This window comes from Solanum verrucosum, unplaced genomic scaffold, assembly GCF_900185275.1.
Source record: "Solanum verrucosum unplaced genomic scaffold, falcon-dt-bn FXZP01000277.1, whole genome shotgun sequence".
Taxonomy (NCBI): domain Eukaryota; kingdom Viridiplantae; phylum Streptophyta; class Magnoliopsida; order Solanales; family Solanaceae; genus Solanum; species Solanum verrucosum.
This window is the reverse complement of record NW_026019945.1, coordinates 3,289,028-3,304,012: the sequence shown is the minus strand read 5'-3', so window position 1 is coordinate 3,304,012 and position 14,985 is coordinate 3,289,028. Positions and strand designations below refer to the sequence as shown.

Genomic DNA, 14,985 nt, shown 5'->3' with positions numbered 1-14,985 from the left:
AAAAATCATACGTTTTAAATATTCAACTTGTGACTTTTAAATTAGCTTATACTTTTTAAACTTAAAACATAACGATTAGATACATTTTTTTAAATCTTTTTCAAACTCCATAAAAAGTCAAAAAATGAACTTAAAAGTAAACAACACTTGCAATAGATCATTCAAACACCCTCCAAATATGACATAATATATAAACATGACTCTTAATTTGGTTTTAATTGATAACTATGTCCTCAAATTTTGGAAATGCACAATTAGGTACTTAAACTTATATAAAATTAAACAAGTAGACACACGTGTTCTACATGACATAATACAAGTAGGACGCCAAATTACCATGTAGGGTGTCATGTAGGCTGAATGTATCTATTTATTCAATTTCATATATATTTAAGTGTCTACTTATACACATCTAAAGTTAAAGATCATAGTTGACAGTTGAAGCCAAATTAAGAATCATGTTATGCATTATGCCTCCAAATATATTTTTCTCAAATGAAGGCTTTTAGGTAAAATTACAATTTTTAATTTTTGAAAAATAACTTTTACTACTCCCTATGATTTCACAAAATTTGACTAAGTAGGCGTTTGGCCATGCGATATCATATCACGATATGATGTCGTGAGATGAAATCAGCGTTTGGACATGCGATTTTACGCTGATTTCATCTCACGATTTCATATCATGAGAGGTGATATCATATTCTCCAAAAACCATGATATGGAATCACCATGTGATTTCATATCATGATTTGAGATATTTTAATACAATAATTGATCCATGAGTTTATATTTTGTTAAAATAACCCCACATTTATATCTACTAACCATTTGTTTCATATGTAAATAAAATTTATAATGACATCATTACTTTTTAAAATTTATTATTCTCACCAATATAAAATTTATTATCACTTTAAATTTGGTGAATATATAAATGATAAAGTAGAAATTCATTTGGTGAATATAAATGAGAACAAAGGGAGTAATACTTTTTTTATTTTTCATAATAAAAAAAAAACGTCTTAATCTTATGACTAAGCATAATATTGATAAAAGACAATTTTCATTAGCGGTGCCGCACTTTCTTAATCTAAATACTTCCTACGTGGATGCTCTACCATAAGTTTTTTTTTTAAAAAAAATAAAAATAAATGTGAAGTTGTACAATTAACATTTAGCTTTTCTCTTTTTCACTTTTTTTTATTGCTGATGAAAGGACAGACCCAAATTTTCAGTTATTTGTTTAACAATAATATCTTATAATTTCCTTAACTACTTTTTCCACATGACGCCAAAAATAGTTAAATATTTCCTCAATTTATTTTTCCTTATTCACTATATTAAAAATAAATTTTTATTTCTTGTTCTCTTTAACATGTTACATTTGATACTCATCAATTATTCATTTCAAATTATTTACTATTATTTTTCAAAGTGTACAAAGTTCATCATTATAAACAAACAAATTTATTGTGGTGGCTATATCAATGTCAACTAATTCTAGGTCTGCCACTTGTATAATCAGATTTTATTTTATTCTTAAATATCTCACTTAATTATTTAGGATAAGTTCAATTTATGAAAATAATTAATACGTACTAAATTAGGTACAGCAGAAAAAACTTTAAAAACTATTTTATTTTATCTCGAATGGTTGATTAAGTTGAACTAGATTATTTGATTTTCTTTTACTAATACTAAATTAATGACATTATTTTACATGAAATATAAAAGTATAATCTCAAGTGGGTAAGTTTGGAGTGAACGATATTGACAAAAAAAATGAAATATAAAATATCTTTTTACATAATTTCAGAACACAATAATTGGTATTAATTTTTATTTTTTTTAAGAAGAGGGGTGACCAATTTACATTATTTATTTGATACACTAACACTCATTTTAGTTTTCTTTTTTCCCGTGATGTTCGATTGCATTGTAATCTGATTAAATTTATATTTACGAAAAGCCTCACATTAAGGTTTGGGAAATGGAAATGGAGGAAAATCTATTTTTTATTTTTTATTTTTTCATGTTTGTTCATTCATAATATTTAGAAACTATTTTTTTCTCTGTAGAAAGTAAGTTTCACAAATCAAATCTCATATTATTTGTGTCTTCTTGATCCTTCAACATACTTCATCTTCATTCAACCATTGTAGCTTCCGTCTGGACTTTCCAATCATTCATAATAGTTATCTAGATTATATACAATAATTTTTTTATCAAATGGAAAAAAAAAAAGTAAAACATTCACATCAACTTTCTTGTGAAAAATATTTACTTCATCACAAACACACCTTAAGAGTAAATTGTCGCCCAACAAAAACGAGTATTTATCAATGACTCAAAAGTTCAAACTCAAAATCTCTTATTAGAATATATATATTTGAACTGTGCCATGGAGGGAATATTATTGTCTGATTGGAGGAAATTAATTTCTAAAATATCTTTTTGGCTTAAGTCATATACGGCACCTTAAAGTTGTCTGCATATTTCAATTAGACACCTTAACTTAGGTCAGTACCTATTGAACACTTTAATCTTAACAAATTTATATCTATTAAACACAAAAGGAAAATCTGGTGAAAGACAAAAGTGTGTGTGTCTCAAACACAAATACATAGCAGATCGACCAATAAAATGATGACATGTGGCAATTAGATAAAAAAGAATTTAAAAAAACAACAAATTATTTCCAATCAATCCACGGCCCCCCCCCCCCGCCCCACACCCCCGCTTCTCTTCTTCTTCGTCAAAATCTGCTACCATTTCAAAGCTTTTCACCATTTTGGATTTATAATCACTTACTACCATAATTATCTAATAAAGAATAATGACTTTTGCTGAAAAAAATAATCAATTTATATTAATTTTGAAAAAAACATGGAACTTTAAAAAAAATGCAAAAGAAGAATAAAAAAGGGTTAGAGAAAGAGAGGCAGACGTTTAGAGGGTGGTGACTGGTGAGACAGAGATTTTTCATTTTATTTTTTATATTTTTTTTAAAAATAAGTTGAAAAATAAATTTAAAAAATATGATTTTTAATTGTTATACACGCTCAAGGAGTGTGGAACACACTTTTTTTTGTTATGCCAACATTTTATGTCTAATAAGAATGATTTTTGAATGAATAAGGTGTTCAATAGGTAAAAGCCCAAGTTAAGATGTCCAAGTGAAATATATGGACAAATTTAAGTAACCGTAGATGACTTAAGCCTATTTTTTTTATTTTTTACAATCATTAATATGTCCCCATAAAGTTTTTCATAACGTCCATATGTAGCAAACAGATAGCCACGTCCAAATGCTGAGTAAGAACAAGTAGACGTTAATTTAAAACTTTAATATATACTCTTTTATTTATGTCAATGTCACCCTAGTTTTCATTTTCCAGTCTTATTACGTTACTAATTATAATGTGGTGGTCCATCACTTCATCCACTGGCCAATTTGCATAACTCCCATCAATTTTTATTTATTTTTTTGGTTTCCCACCCGAGTTTCTTCAATTGAATAGCGAAATGGGCCATACGTTTTATCGAAATAGATTTTGTGAAACATTGATTATTTTCATTTTTCTTTAGTTATTTATGTGATTTTTTGCGACCTCCTCATGGTTAGATTTGACTACTTGGGTTAAACAAGAAAAATTAGAAAATTACATGTCGTGTACACATGAGTGAATTTACGTAGTGATTAGTTATGAGTTCGGTAACACTCAAATTTTTTAGTTCAACTCTTATGGTTGCATCGAAAAATTTGTTTGATATGTGTAAAATATTATTTCGAATTTCAATAGATCAAATAATCTTGTAGTTGAATTTAGAATCATATCATACTTAAAGATTCCGGATTCATCTTTGGAGTACTTCATAAGTTCCTTAATTATAAAGTGTTTTCTCTCGAACACAACCATATACTAAAAAGTATGTATTTACAAGCAGCTTCTCAAATTTATGGTTAAATTTTTTTAAAAAAAATCCAACCTCGTGTAGTGAGAAAAACAAAACAAATATTCAAAATTTTGAATCCTATCATTTTTTTTAAAAAAAAGTAACTTCACTCGTGACAATTTTTTTTTTTTTGTTCACATGGTAAATTTCAGTTTTTGGATAATGATGTATCGTTGCCGACATCATATATGGAAAATAATTCTTCTTCCACACAGTTGGAATTCAAACTCGAATTCAAACTTTTTGAAAATGATAAAAAATCAACTTTGGTAACCAAGTAATATTATATTTTAGAATTTTCGATACGAATTCGAATCAGTTAAATTCCAAAAAGTATATACACCTAATTGGAACGTAATGTTTCTAGAAGTTGATTTACACCTTTTTCTGAAAAAGAGATTCAAATTTGGATTGCCTAAATACAAAAAAGTAAAGGCTAAAAAAATAATAATAAAAAAATAGAGTTTAATGAGAAAGAAATGAAAACGGAAGAGAAGCTTCGTTATATATAGATTTCAAATTTGAATTGATGGAATTATCCTTCCAAGTTTTTCAAATACAAAGGAACGGACACTGCTCTCAATTTGTCGTAACAACAAAAAAAAACACCACATATTATGGTAAAGAATACATAACATATATATCCATAATATCATAATATAAATTTGAAGATAGTATATTCACCGTCGTACAAATTTATGGAAGTACAAAAACTATTTTTCATGAATCATTTATTTACGGTGAATGAATGATGAAACAAATGAAAAAAAACGGCTTTAGATAATATAAAAACTAGAAATAATTTAATTTGTGTTTGCTATATGTGAAAGTTGCTTCAACAAAAGGAAAATTGTATGAAATAGCAAATTATTAATTCAAATTAAATGTTATAGCCATATTTTATTTTATTTGTAATTTGCAGCAAACATTCCATTTTTTTGCCATCTGATTCGGTATACAATTAGCCATTTTCGATATACAATTACTCATTCGGTATACAAATGTATAAAATGTGTTTGTGTTTATATAAAGCGAGAGAAAAGTGTATATACAAATACAAATACATATATTTTTGTCTTATACACTTATAATTATACAGATCTTATTATACAAATTACAATGTATAAATAAATTTATACAAAACAGAACAATTTGTATAAAATTGAATGTATTTAGCGAATTATACAAATCAAAAGTTTCATAGCAAACATAAAATTTGCTATGGAGCGTAATTATGTAAAGTATAGCTATAACATACAAATATAATTTTTGTGTTTGCTACATGTGAAAATTGCTCACAAACAAAACTAAATTAAAGTCCACATGGCGTCATTTACAAGGAATAAATCTACTGGTTATTTAAAGGGGACTATAATACACTAGTTGCAATTGGTTAGTCCTACTAGCTTCAACTAACGTGCCATTAATAATATTAATTTCAGTGACACTTTGGGATCACCGCTTAGATAAAGAATTAAATATCAATTATCATCTTCATGTAGCCTCCACGAGTCATGTGACATGAGTCATGACTTTACCTCCTACTATCTCCGTCCATTTTTAATTGACATAATTTTATTTTTTAGAATCAAACTATAATAACTTGTGATGGTTAAAGATAATTAGTAAGTATTCGATGGGATAGTCCATATACGCTTAAGTAGGGGTGTCAAAAATTAACCCAAACATAGGTAACACACCCAGAATTTTAAGGATTGGACTCAACATAATTTGAATTGGGTTCAATCTCAACTCATTCAAGCCTAACCCATTTTAAGAGAATCCTCAATTGAGCCCAATTCAATCTTCAATTTCAACCCGTTTTAAAACTCTTTACTAAGATATGTTCCTATATTAAAGATATGAATTATTATCTATTTAACATCTTTTAGGATTTATCTATCAATTTGTTACTTTTAAAAAATAATAATCTTGAGCTGGAATTCGAATTGTGATTATAAAAGTTAAATATCACTATATTAAAATTACTGAGATTAATAGGGTCAAATAGGGTAAGTCAAGACCCAGCCCAACCCGTTTTTTAGTCCATTTGAACCCAACCCATTTGAGCCCAAAGTAAATTTGGACGGGTCAAGACCCAACTCGATTTTTATTTCAATCCATTTTAATATTAACAATTTCATTCTAACCCGCTCATTTGACAGCCCTACATTGGGAAGTGTGTATATTTGAGACCATAATTTATGGTTTCTTGTAATGTGATCCATTGACATGTGTTTTGTCAAAAAATGCAGATCAGATTATAAACCAATGAAATAGAAACCATACTAAAAAATACTGGGCCATGTAATTTGTGTAGGTTTGTTAGTTTAGCTCCATTGGATCTCAATATAGAGATATCAGATATATGCCTTTCTACGAAAGCCCAAACTAAAAAATGCATAAAATTTCAATTTTCTACTACTTCCCTTCACTTTCAAAAAACGAAGGGTACAAAACTAGCCCATGAAAATATTCATCTGTTCAATCAGCAGTGAAATTAGAAATTTTATTAAGGGTATTTAAAATTTTAGTATTTAATCTCTCTATTCCATATTAACTGAATTTGGGGGCATTTTTCGTTGTTCAAAATAATTGAATTGTTCAAAGTTCAAGATGAATGTTTTTTTTTTCAATTTTTACTTTTTTTTCTTTAATGAAGTTTGATAGAGTATTTCCCAGGATGCAATGCACTACTTATAAAGTTACATTTATGATTTCACAAAGAATAATAGTGGAAATTGTGGTTTAAATTATGTCCTTGAATATTTTTCTTAACAAGTGTGCATTGCCTCACAAATTCAGTTAATATGGAATAGAGAAAGTATCTCTTAAAATATTGATTTTGACCTATATACATTATATTATTTTTTATATTTTTCTACATGCACAATATATTTTTTCAACAAACTTTGTTCCCGTGACCACTCTTGGGTCAATGTAGCTACGCCTCCTGTACCCTGCTTAAAATTTGAGATGGTTAATGTTATGAAATAGGTCTGGACCAGTCCAACACCGAATTAAATGGCTATGTCTAAGATCCGAGTTGATAAATAGCCAAGTGTGAAAGCAAAAAGGGATTTATGCTTCCCATCTCCTTCTTCTCAAATATCCCTAGAAATCTTTTTTTCGCTACTTCTAATTTAATAATTAAATAAATTATAGAAACACAAACACAAAATATAGAAGTTGGTATGAGTGTGAATAAGTTGGGCTATGACCCAATATTTAGAGATCAAAAGGGCATCAATTTTCTTTTAAAAATAATGTAGAGACTCAACGGAATAAAATATTTAGCAAATCTTGGCAAAGCTAGCTAAAAAGTATTCTAATAATGGAGATAAAAAATATTATCAAAAGTAGTAACTAGTAAAAATTACTACAAAACTATAGCTTCAACAACTTTTTTTTTGTTTTCAAGAGGTGTCTGGTGCCTGCATTGGAGATCCGATTAAATCTGAATTGTGCACTATATGACTCATTTAGGAATGACACTCTCAAGTCCCAATAGGATTCTTCTCCATACCTAGAGCTCAAACTTGAAATCTTTGGTTAATGGTGAAGCAGCTACACAAGCATCACCACAACCCATTTTGGTGTGAGATGTTTCTTATAAAGAGTATTAAAAATGAAAATGGTATTATAATAATGGAGAATCAAGAAAAAGTAAGAGAAGAATTAGCTAGATATATGAAAAGAAAAAAATTACTCCCTCTGTCGTATTTTATGTGGCACTTTTCAGATTTCGAAATTCAAACAAGTCTATCTTTGACCGTAAGTTTTTCATAGGTCTTTTAAATATTTTGAATTATTAATTATTGTGACTTATAGTACTTTTTACGTAGTTTACAAATATATAAATTTCATTTCAAAAAAATTGAAGATTTCATATGCAAATTCTCGATCAAACTTAAATTGTTTGACTCTCGAAAAACGAAAAGTGTCACATAAATTGTGACAAAGGGAGTATATTATATCGTAAGTGTCTAATCAAAAGCTTTATTTATTTCTCTAAATTTGACTTATTATCTTTTAGGTGTTTAATTTGTATGTTTGATTGCATATTTACTCCGCTGTTTAAGCCTTGTTTTATTGCAACTCCATTCATGCACCAAATCCACGAATAAATAGTAAAATTGAGACAATAATATGTATTATATTAATAATTAATAAGTAAATAACACGTGAAAAGACAAACATCGTTGTTCTAGTTTAATTTTGGAGGTCGGAGAAGGAGAAACAAGAGAAGGAATTACAAAACGAAGAATCAAATCCTTATTAATAAGGTGAAATTTTATATAGTTAACTAAGTGATTTACTAAGATTCCTCTTATTTTATAAAGTAGATAATACATCAATCGAAACAAGTACAAAAATATTTTATCGATCCAATTATGCGAAAAATAAACACAGAGTAAGGAATCTATCTATATATAATAGGAGAAGAAAAAAGTGCCACGTGTCAGCACCACAAAAAAACATATTTTTTAATAATTAAAAATTATTAATTACATATAATAGGGTTAAATAATAAATTGATATTTTATTCTAAAAATAGTTTCCGAATTTGTTATGTTTTCCTTTAATTGATTCTTTTACCGTTTTTAAAAAAATAAATTGTGATTTTTATAATCATAGATAGTTATCTATTTAATTGAATTTTTAAATACATATTCTATATTATATTATTAAAAGAAATCAGCCATCAGCAAAAAAATATATGGTATATATAATAATAATAATAATAATAATAATAATAATAATAATAATAATCTATATTCTCTCTCTATATATATATTTTTTTTATTTTTTTTTAAATAATTAAAATTAATTACATGTAATAGGATTACCATATAAATTTCTATTTTATTTTTTAAAATAATTTTAAATTTTGAATATGTAACGTGTGTGTTGTGTGATTCCCATTTTTTTTGGAAAAATATTTTTAGTCATCTTTCCACAACCTTCTATTATAATAATAATAATAATAATAATAATGTAACCAACTGTAGATAACAATAATAATAAAATCATTTTAATCTTTATTTTTTCTTATAAAATATGAATTATTAATTATAAATTACATGTAATTATATCAAATATTAAATTACAATTTAAAATACAAGACAAAAATTTAAAGCAGTTACAAATTTAATGTGACCGGTTTTAAAAACCATATAAAAAAGTATTATTTTTTTTTAAAACAAGATATATCTATAAAGGATAATCAAAATTGTTTAACAAAATAAATTTAAAATCTACAAAAAAAAAAACGTGAAAATAAAAAATAAAGAAACTGAAAAACATGGTTTGTTCAAATAGGTAACCACTTCTTACTTTTGAATTCCTATAAAAAAAAAGGCAACCACCTACCCATTTATCCATTGATTCCTTCATTCTATAAATATGTTATTTTTTTCCAAGAAAAAAAATGAATTATTTTGCTATAATTTTCTTTGACCCACGTTTTGTTGATTGGTGGAAGTCAAATTTTATTTGCTCTGAATATTTGAGATCCAGTATGTAAATTTTGTGTTGGTATGTTTTCGATAAACTAAATATTAAATGGTATATTTTTCTTGATTCAATGTTGATCTTTTGCAATGTTATTATTATCTATCTATATATATTAAGAGAAGTAAAAAGTGTCACATGTCAGCACCATATAATTTCTCAAATTTCTATACTATTAAAATTATTTATATGTAATTAATTTAAATAATATATTACAATTATAAAATAAATTAAAAATTTTAAACAGTTTTAAAATTAACGTGATATATTTCATAATAGTATAAACGTTATATAATTTTAAAGCATTATTTAACTGATAATCAAAATTGTAAAAATAATTTCAATTTACCCTAAATAACATCAATTGAAAATAAAATATTATATAAATATTTTAAAAACTTTACAGAAGATTTATTATAGAAACTTCTACCGTTTATATTATTATTTTCAATCTTATAAAAAAAATTATCAAGTACTATTTAAATTTAAATCGGATGCTTTTAAAATGCCCAATATATTATATCAAACAATACACGCATTTCACATGAAAATCTATCTATATATAATAAGAGAAGAAAAAGTGTCACGTGTCAGCACCACAAAATTTTCAATTTGATAATAAAGAACTAAAAAAATACTATATATAATAAGTAAATTTACTAATTGATTTAAAAAAAAGAAGAAGTTAAAAACAGAAGTTACTTTTTCCTTTTTTTTTCTTTTTAATTTATTAAGTTCTATCCATACAACATGCCTTTTTGATAAAAAGAAAGGAAAAATTCAACTAAAATAAAATAATCTAATAATAAATAAAGAAGTTTTAAAAATGATTTTACAAAAAGAAGATGTTGAAAATTGTGGATTTTCGTAGGAAAATGGGATAGTCTTTTTTTTTAATTTATTAAATTCTATCCGTATAACATGCCTTATTTAATAAAAGAAATAAACAACTTTCAGTTAAAAAAAAAAAAGTAAACCACGTCCTTTAAAAAATAGTAAATCTCAAAACTGGCCACCATAAAATACCTAAATAATTAATTTAAAATTTAAATTTCAAATAATAACTAACTTTATCTCGAAAAATAAATATAAACTTCATAAACCCACAACTTTGAAAAAAAATTATTCTTAACAACATTATCCACACTTTCTTAAGCCAACTCTTCAAAATACAAATTCAAATTCAAATTCAATTCAAATATTTGTAAAACAAATATTATATTCAAATAAAAATCTAGATGTGATTACACTCATAAGAAAATTGAGGGGACATATAGTACTTTTTACGTAGTTTACATTTTGAATTATTAATTATTGTGACTTATAGTACTTTTTACGTAGTTTACAACTATATAAATTTCATTTCAAAAAATTTGAAGATTTCATATGCAAATTCTCGACCAAACTTAAACTGTTTGACTCTTTAAAAATCGAAAAGTGCAACATAAATTGTGACAAAGGGAGTATATTATATCGTAAGTGTCTAATCAAAAGCTTTATTTATTTCTCTAAATTTGACTTATTATCTTTTAGGTGTTTAATTTGTATGTTTGATTGCATATTTACTCCGCTGTTTAAGCCTTGTTTTATTGCAACTCCATTCATGCACCAAATCCACGAATAAATAGTAAAATTGAGACAATAATATGTATTATATTAATAATTAATAAGTAAATAACACGTGAAAAGACAAACATCGTTGTTCTAGTTTAATTTTGGAGGTCGGAGAAGGAGAAACGAGGGAAGGAATTACAAAACGAAGAATCAAATCCTTATTAATAAGGTGAAACTTTATATAGTTAACTAAGTGATTTACTAAGATTTCTCTTATTTTATAAAGCAGATAATACATCAATCGAAACAAGTACAGAAATATTTTATCGATCCAATTATGCAAAAACTAAACACAAAGTAAGGAATTAATAAACAAAAGTAAATATATAAACATCTAAAACAATTTCTTCATTCAAATTTTCCTTATGTTCTTTTTCCTCATTTGTTCTTACATTCCTTAAGAACAAATTCAGAAGGTATACAAGTTATTATACCAGAACTTATAATAAGGAAATTACAATACAAAAAAAAATTCATCAAAATTAAAAACCCAAAACTACCCTTACAAATTACAAAATGTTAAAAAAACTCCCAACCACCCTTTTTCTTGTACAATCAAATAAAATACAAGATTAACAAATTAAATTAGATTAAATCGACTCAATCTCAACCCTAACATAACAAAAATTAAAATAATACTTGGTAAAATAAATTAGTCACACAATAAAATTACAAACAAAGCAAACTTTTGGGTTTGCTTTTTTTTCTGAAATATTAAATGAATTATTTCCTACTACTATTTTAAATTAAATAGTAGGAATTAATTTAACTAAAATCATGTTAAATTATCACAGGGGTCCACAAGAGAAAATGGAAACACATCACGTGAAGGCGCAAGTTAGCTAAAGGCAATGCATTTTTAAGAAGCTTACGCTTCTTCCGTGCAACTCATCGGCGCCGCCGTTGACGGTGGTGCATCGATGGTATTCATTTTCTTCATGTTCTGTTCATGATAAATTTGTCTTAATCTCTCAATTTCTTTCTTCAATGCTTCTTGATGAGCTACAAAATTCACACGAAACATAAATATATTAAGTTGCGTTTATACTCAACTTTATATATACAACATAATTTTTCGATTCAGATAAACATCTTGCATCTTATTTAAACGCTAGCCATGGTAAAGCACTAATTTGTTTACAACAATTAAATACTATGGTTACGTAGAGCTTTAAATAGAGGCTAATTCTTTAATTTTGGCTGAACAAGTTAATTATGTCACTACACTATTGTTCATTATTCTTAGTCAAAAGTAATGAGTTATAATTAGTGCATTAATTGTACACATAATTGTCTGCCTAAATTAAATCTTATTAGGTGAATTGATTGCTTTGTATGCTGTGGCTGACCAGGTGTACAACTTAAGTAGTACAAACAATCATGAATTGCATGCATGTCGTTCGTTTCATTATATCAAGGTCACGATCAATATCGTCATTAGCATCAATATTATTATTATCATCAATATTGATTCACTAGGAAAGAAGCTGGTATACTTGTTAGAACTAATTTAAAAGTACCGTGATAAAAGGATGGGAAAAAAGGTTTAAAATATATCTGAATTTTAATCGAAATTGCTGTAACAATATCAAATTTTGAAAATGACTTTTTACCCCCTGCACTATTTAATAGTGTATTTTAAAGGTATATATGTGCCCACGTGGACATCATAAATATTGTGTCATTATAAATAATAATGTGTCCACGTGGGCACATATATACCTTTAAAATACACTATTAAATAGTGCATGGGTAAAAGGTCCTCCATAAAATTTGGTATCGTAACAACAATTTTGGTTAAAATTAAAATATTTTTCAGACCATTTTCCTTAAAAGGATTATAGAAATTTGATGGTAGGTATTTGACCACATATAATTTTTCAGTTCCTATAAAATCTATCACTAAAATACTCCTAGAGAGAGAAATGAAAACTATTTTTTCCGCACGAAGTTTATGAATAAGTGATTATATGATAATAAGCGGTTCGGGTTTTTATTACTTACCATCTTTAAAAATCTTATCTTGAGCCAAAGCTGCAATTCGTTGCCTGAGTGCGCTATTATCAACGTTAAGAAGCAGCCTTTGATGGTCCAAAAATGCAACTCTTGGTGATAATGCTGATACTTCAGTCTGAAGGAGGAAAAAAAGAAGTTAATTAGCATTAATTTTATTAATTACTCATTAATTAAAAGCACATGATTAATTAATTAATGAACAATTAGTTTTGAGTAATTAAATTATTATATTACTATAAACTTACTTGCAGAGTGGTTACACTTCTTTCCAGTTCTGAAATGTACTGTAATTTTCTAACTCTTGATCTCTGAGCTGATTGCCTGTTAGCTAATATTCTAAAAAAAAACAAAAAAAACAATTAATTACTCTTGAGGTAGTTTGATTCGTCATGGAGTTTAAGAAAGAAAATAAGACTTTTAAAACGTGTGGTTCAAAATGAATAATATAAATTTGTGTAACTATAAATCATTACATTAAGGGTCAAATAAATAATTTATATTTAAATTATTACTTAATATAGAAATGTATTTTTTTTTTTTGGGATTGACTAAAAAGAAAAATAAGTCACATAAATTAGAACAGAGGGAGTAAAACTTTCAATATATATAACTACAATTTATTGAACAGATTTTTTAAATTTTCCATCCAGCGTCTGATAACCGATTAAATTTGAATCTACGCTAGAAAGTCTCATATTGGGATAAAACGCTCCCTAACAAAAATAACTCTGTACCTAAGAGACTCAAACCCAAAATCTCTAATTAAGGATAAGGATAAACGAGTATTACAAGCACGTTGAAGGTATAATTAAACAATACCACTATTATCTTTCTAACCGAACCTTATAGACGAGTTAATCACATAGTTTTAACATTTACATATGCAAACGATTAATGATTTGATTAGCAATTAGGCTAGTCATAATTTCAATTAATTACCTCTTAATCCTCTTTGGATCCACAATAGAATTATTATCAGAAGAATCATTAACCGGATTTTTACTAGCCACCGGCGATTGATTATCACTATCATCTTCTCCAGGCTCATTCTTCGGCTGAACCACTTGATTAACCTCCAATCGGACCGGCGATTTCTGATCTTCATTCTCACTGACTTGATCTGACGGCGTAGAAGGATTCGTACTCGACGGATTCGAACACGGCGCCGTAACAGCAAATGCAGCACCGGCACCGCTATCATCGGAAAACATAGTAGTAAGTTGTTCATCATCCAATTTATCAAATCCGTTATTCAATCCGTTGCCCCGGCATTGCTGGAGAAACGGAGCTTCGACGAATGCAATTGGATCGCTAACCGATCTCCGGTGAGAATTTCTCCGGGAGGAAGAGAAATCGAGGAAATCGTCGACCCAGGAATTAGTACTGTGGTGATTGGAGACGATTGTGGAGGAATTAGGCAATGGAGGAATGTTTTGAAAAGGCCAATTGTGTGCCATAGTAGGAACTTTAGGTGGTAGTTGAGCCATGCAATAATAAAATTTTGGTAAAAAGTTGAATTTTGTGTTCAAAGGAATTGAGGTTTTGGGGATGTAAAGAAGATGAAGAAAGGATATATAATAAGGTGTATTATGAGTAACATCTATTTGAGGAGGTAAAGTTGGTAAAAATTTATTCCTATACTTGATATTCCTATCATGTAAATAAATGCATGATATGATATGATATGTGTCTATACATTAAAAAAAATGTAGTACTTGATTATTATTAATTGGCAATTAGCATGCATTATTATATCATTTAATCACTTAAATATCAATAACATATTCAGTGAAATTGTATAAATGTGATCTACAAAGAGTAGGGTATAGAGTGGTTGTTTTTGAAATACCCTCGGTTCATGAGCAGTAAATCCAAATATTA

General features: G+C 27.1%; 1 protein-coding gene across 1 annotated transcript; it reads right to left on the bottom strand.

Moving 5' to 3' along the window:
• Nucleotides 1–11,424: 11,424 nt before the first annotated feature.
• Nucleotides 11,425–14,617, bottom strand: LOC125840033 (basic leucine zipper 34-like). Its single transcript, XM_049519019.1, has 4 exons — nucleotides 14,044–14,617; nucleotides 13,350–13,440; nucleotides 13,093–13,219; nucleotides 11,425–12,090 (listed from the first exon to the last, which is right to left on the bottom strand). Exons 1-4 carry the CDS (start codon nucleotides 14,589–14,591, stop codon nucleotides 11,957–11,959), a joined length of 900 nt encoding a protein of 299 aa, XP_049374976.1. The 5' UTR covers nucleotides 14,592–14,617; the 3' UTR covers nucleotides 11,425–11,956.
• Between the last annotated feature and the right edge of the window lie 368 nt (nucleotides 14,618–14,985).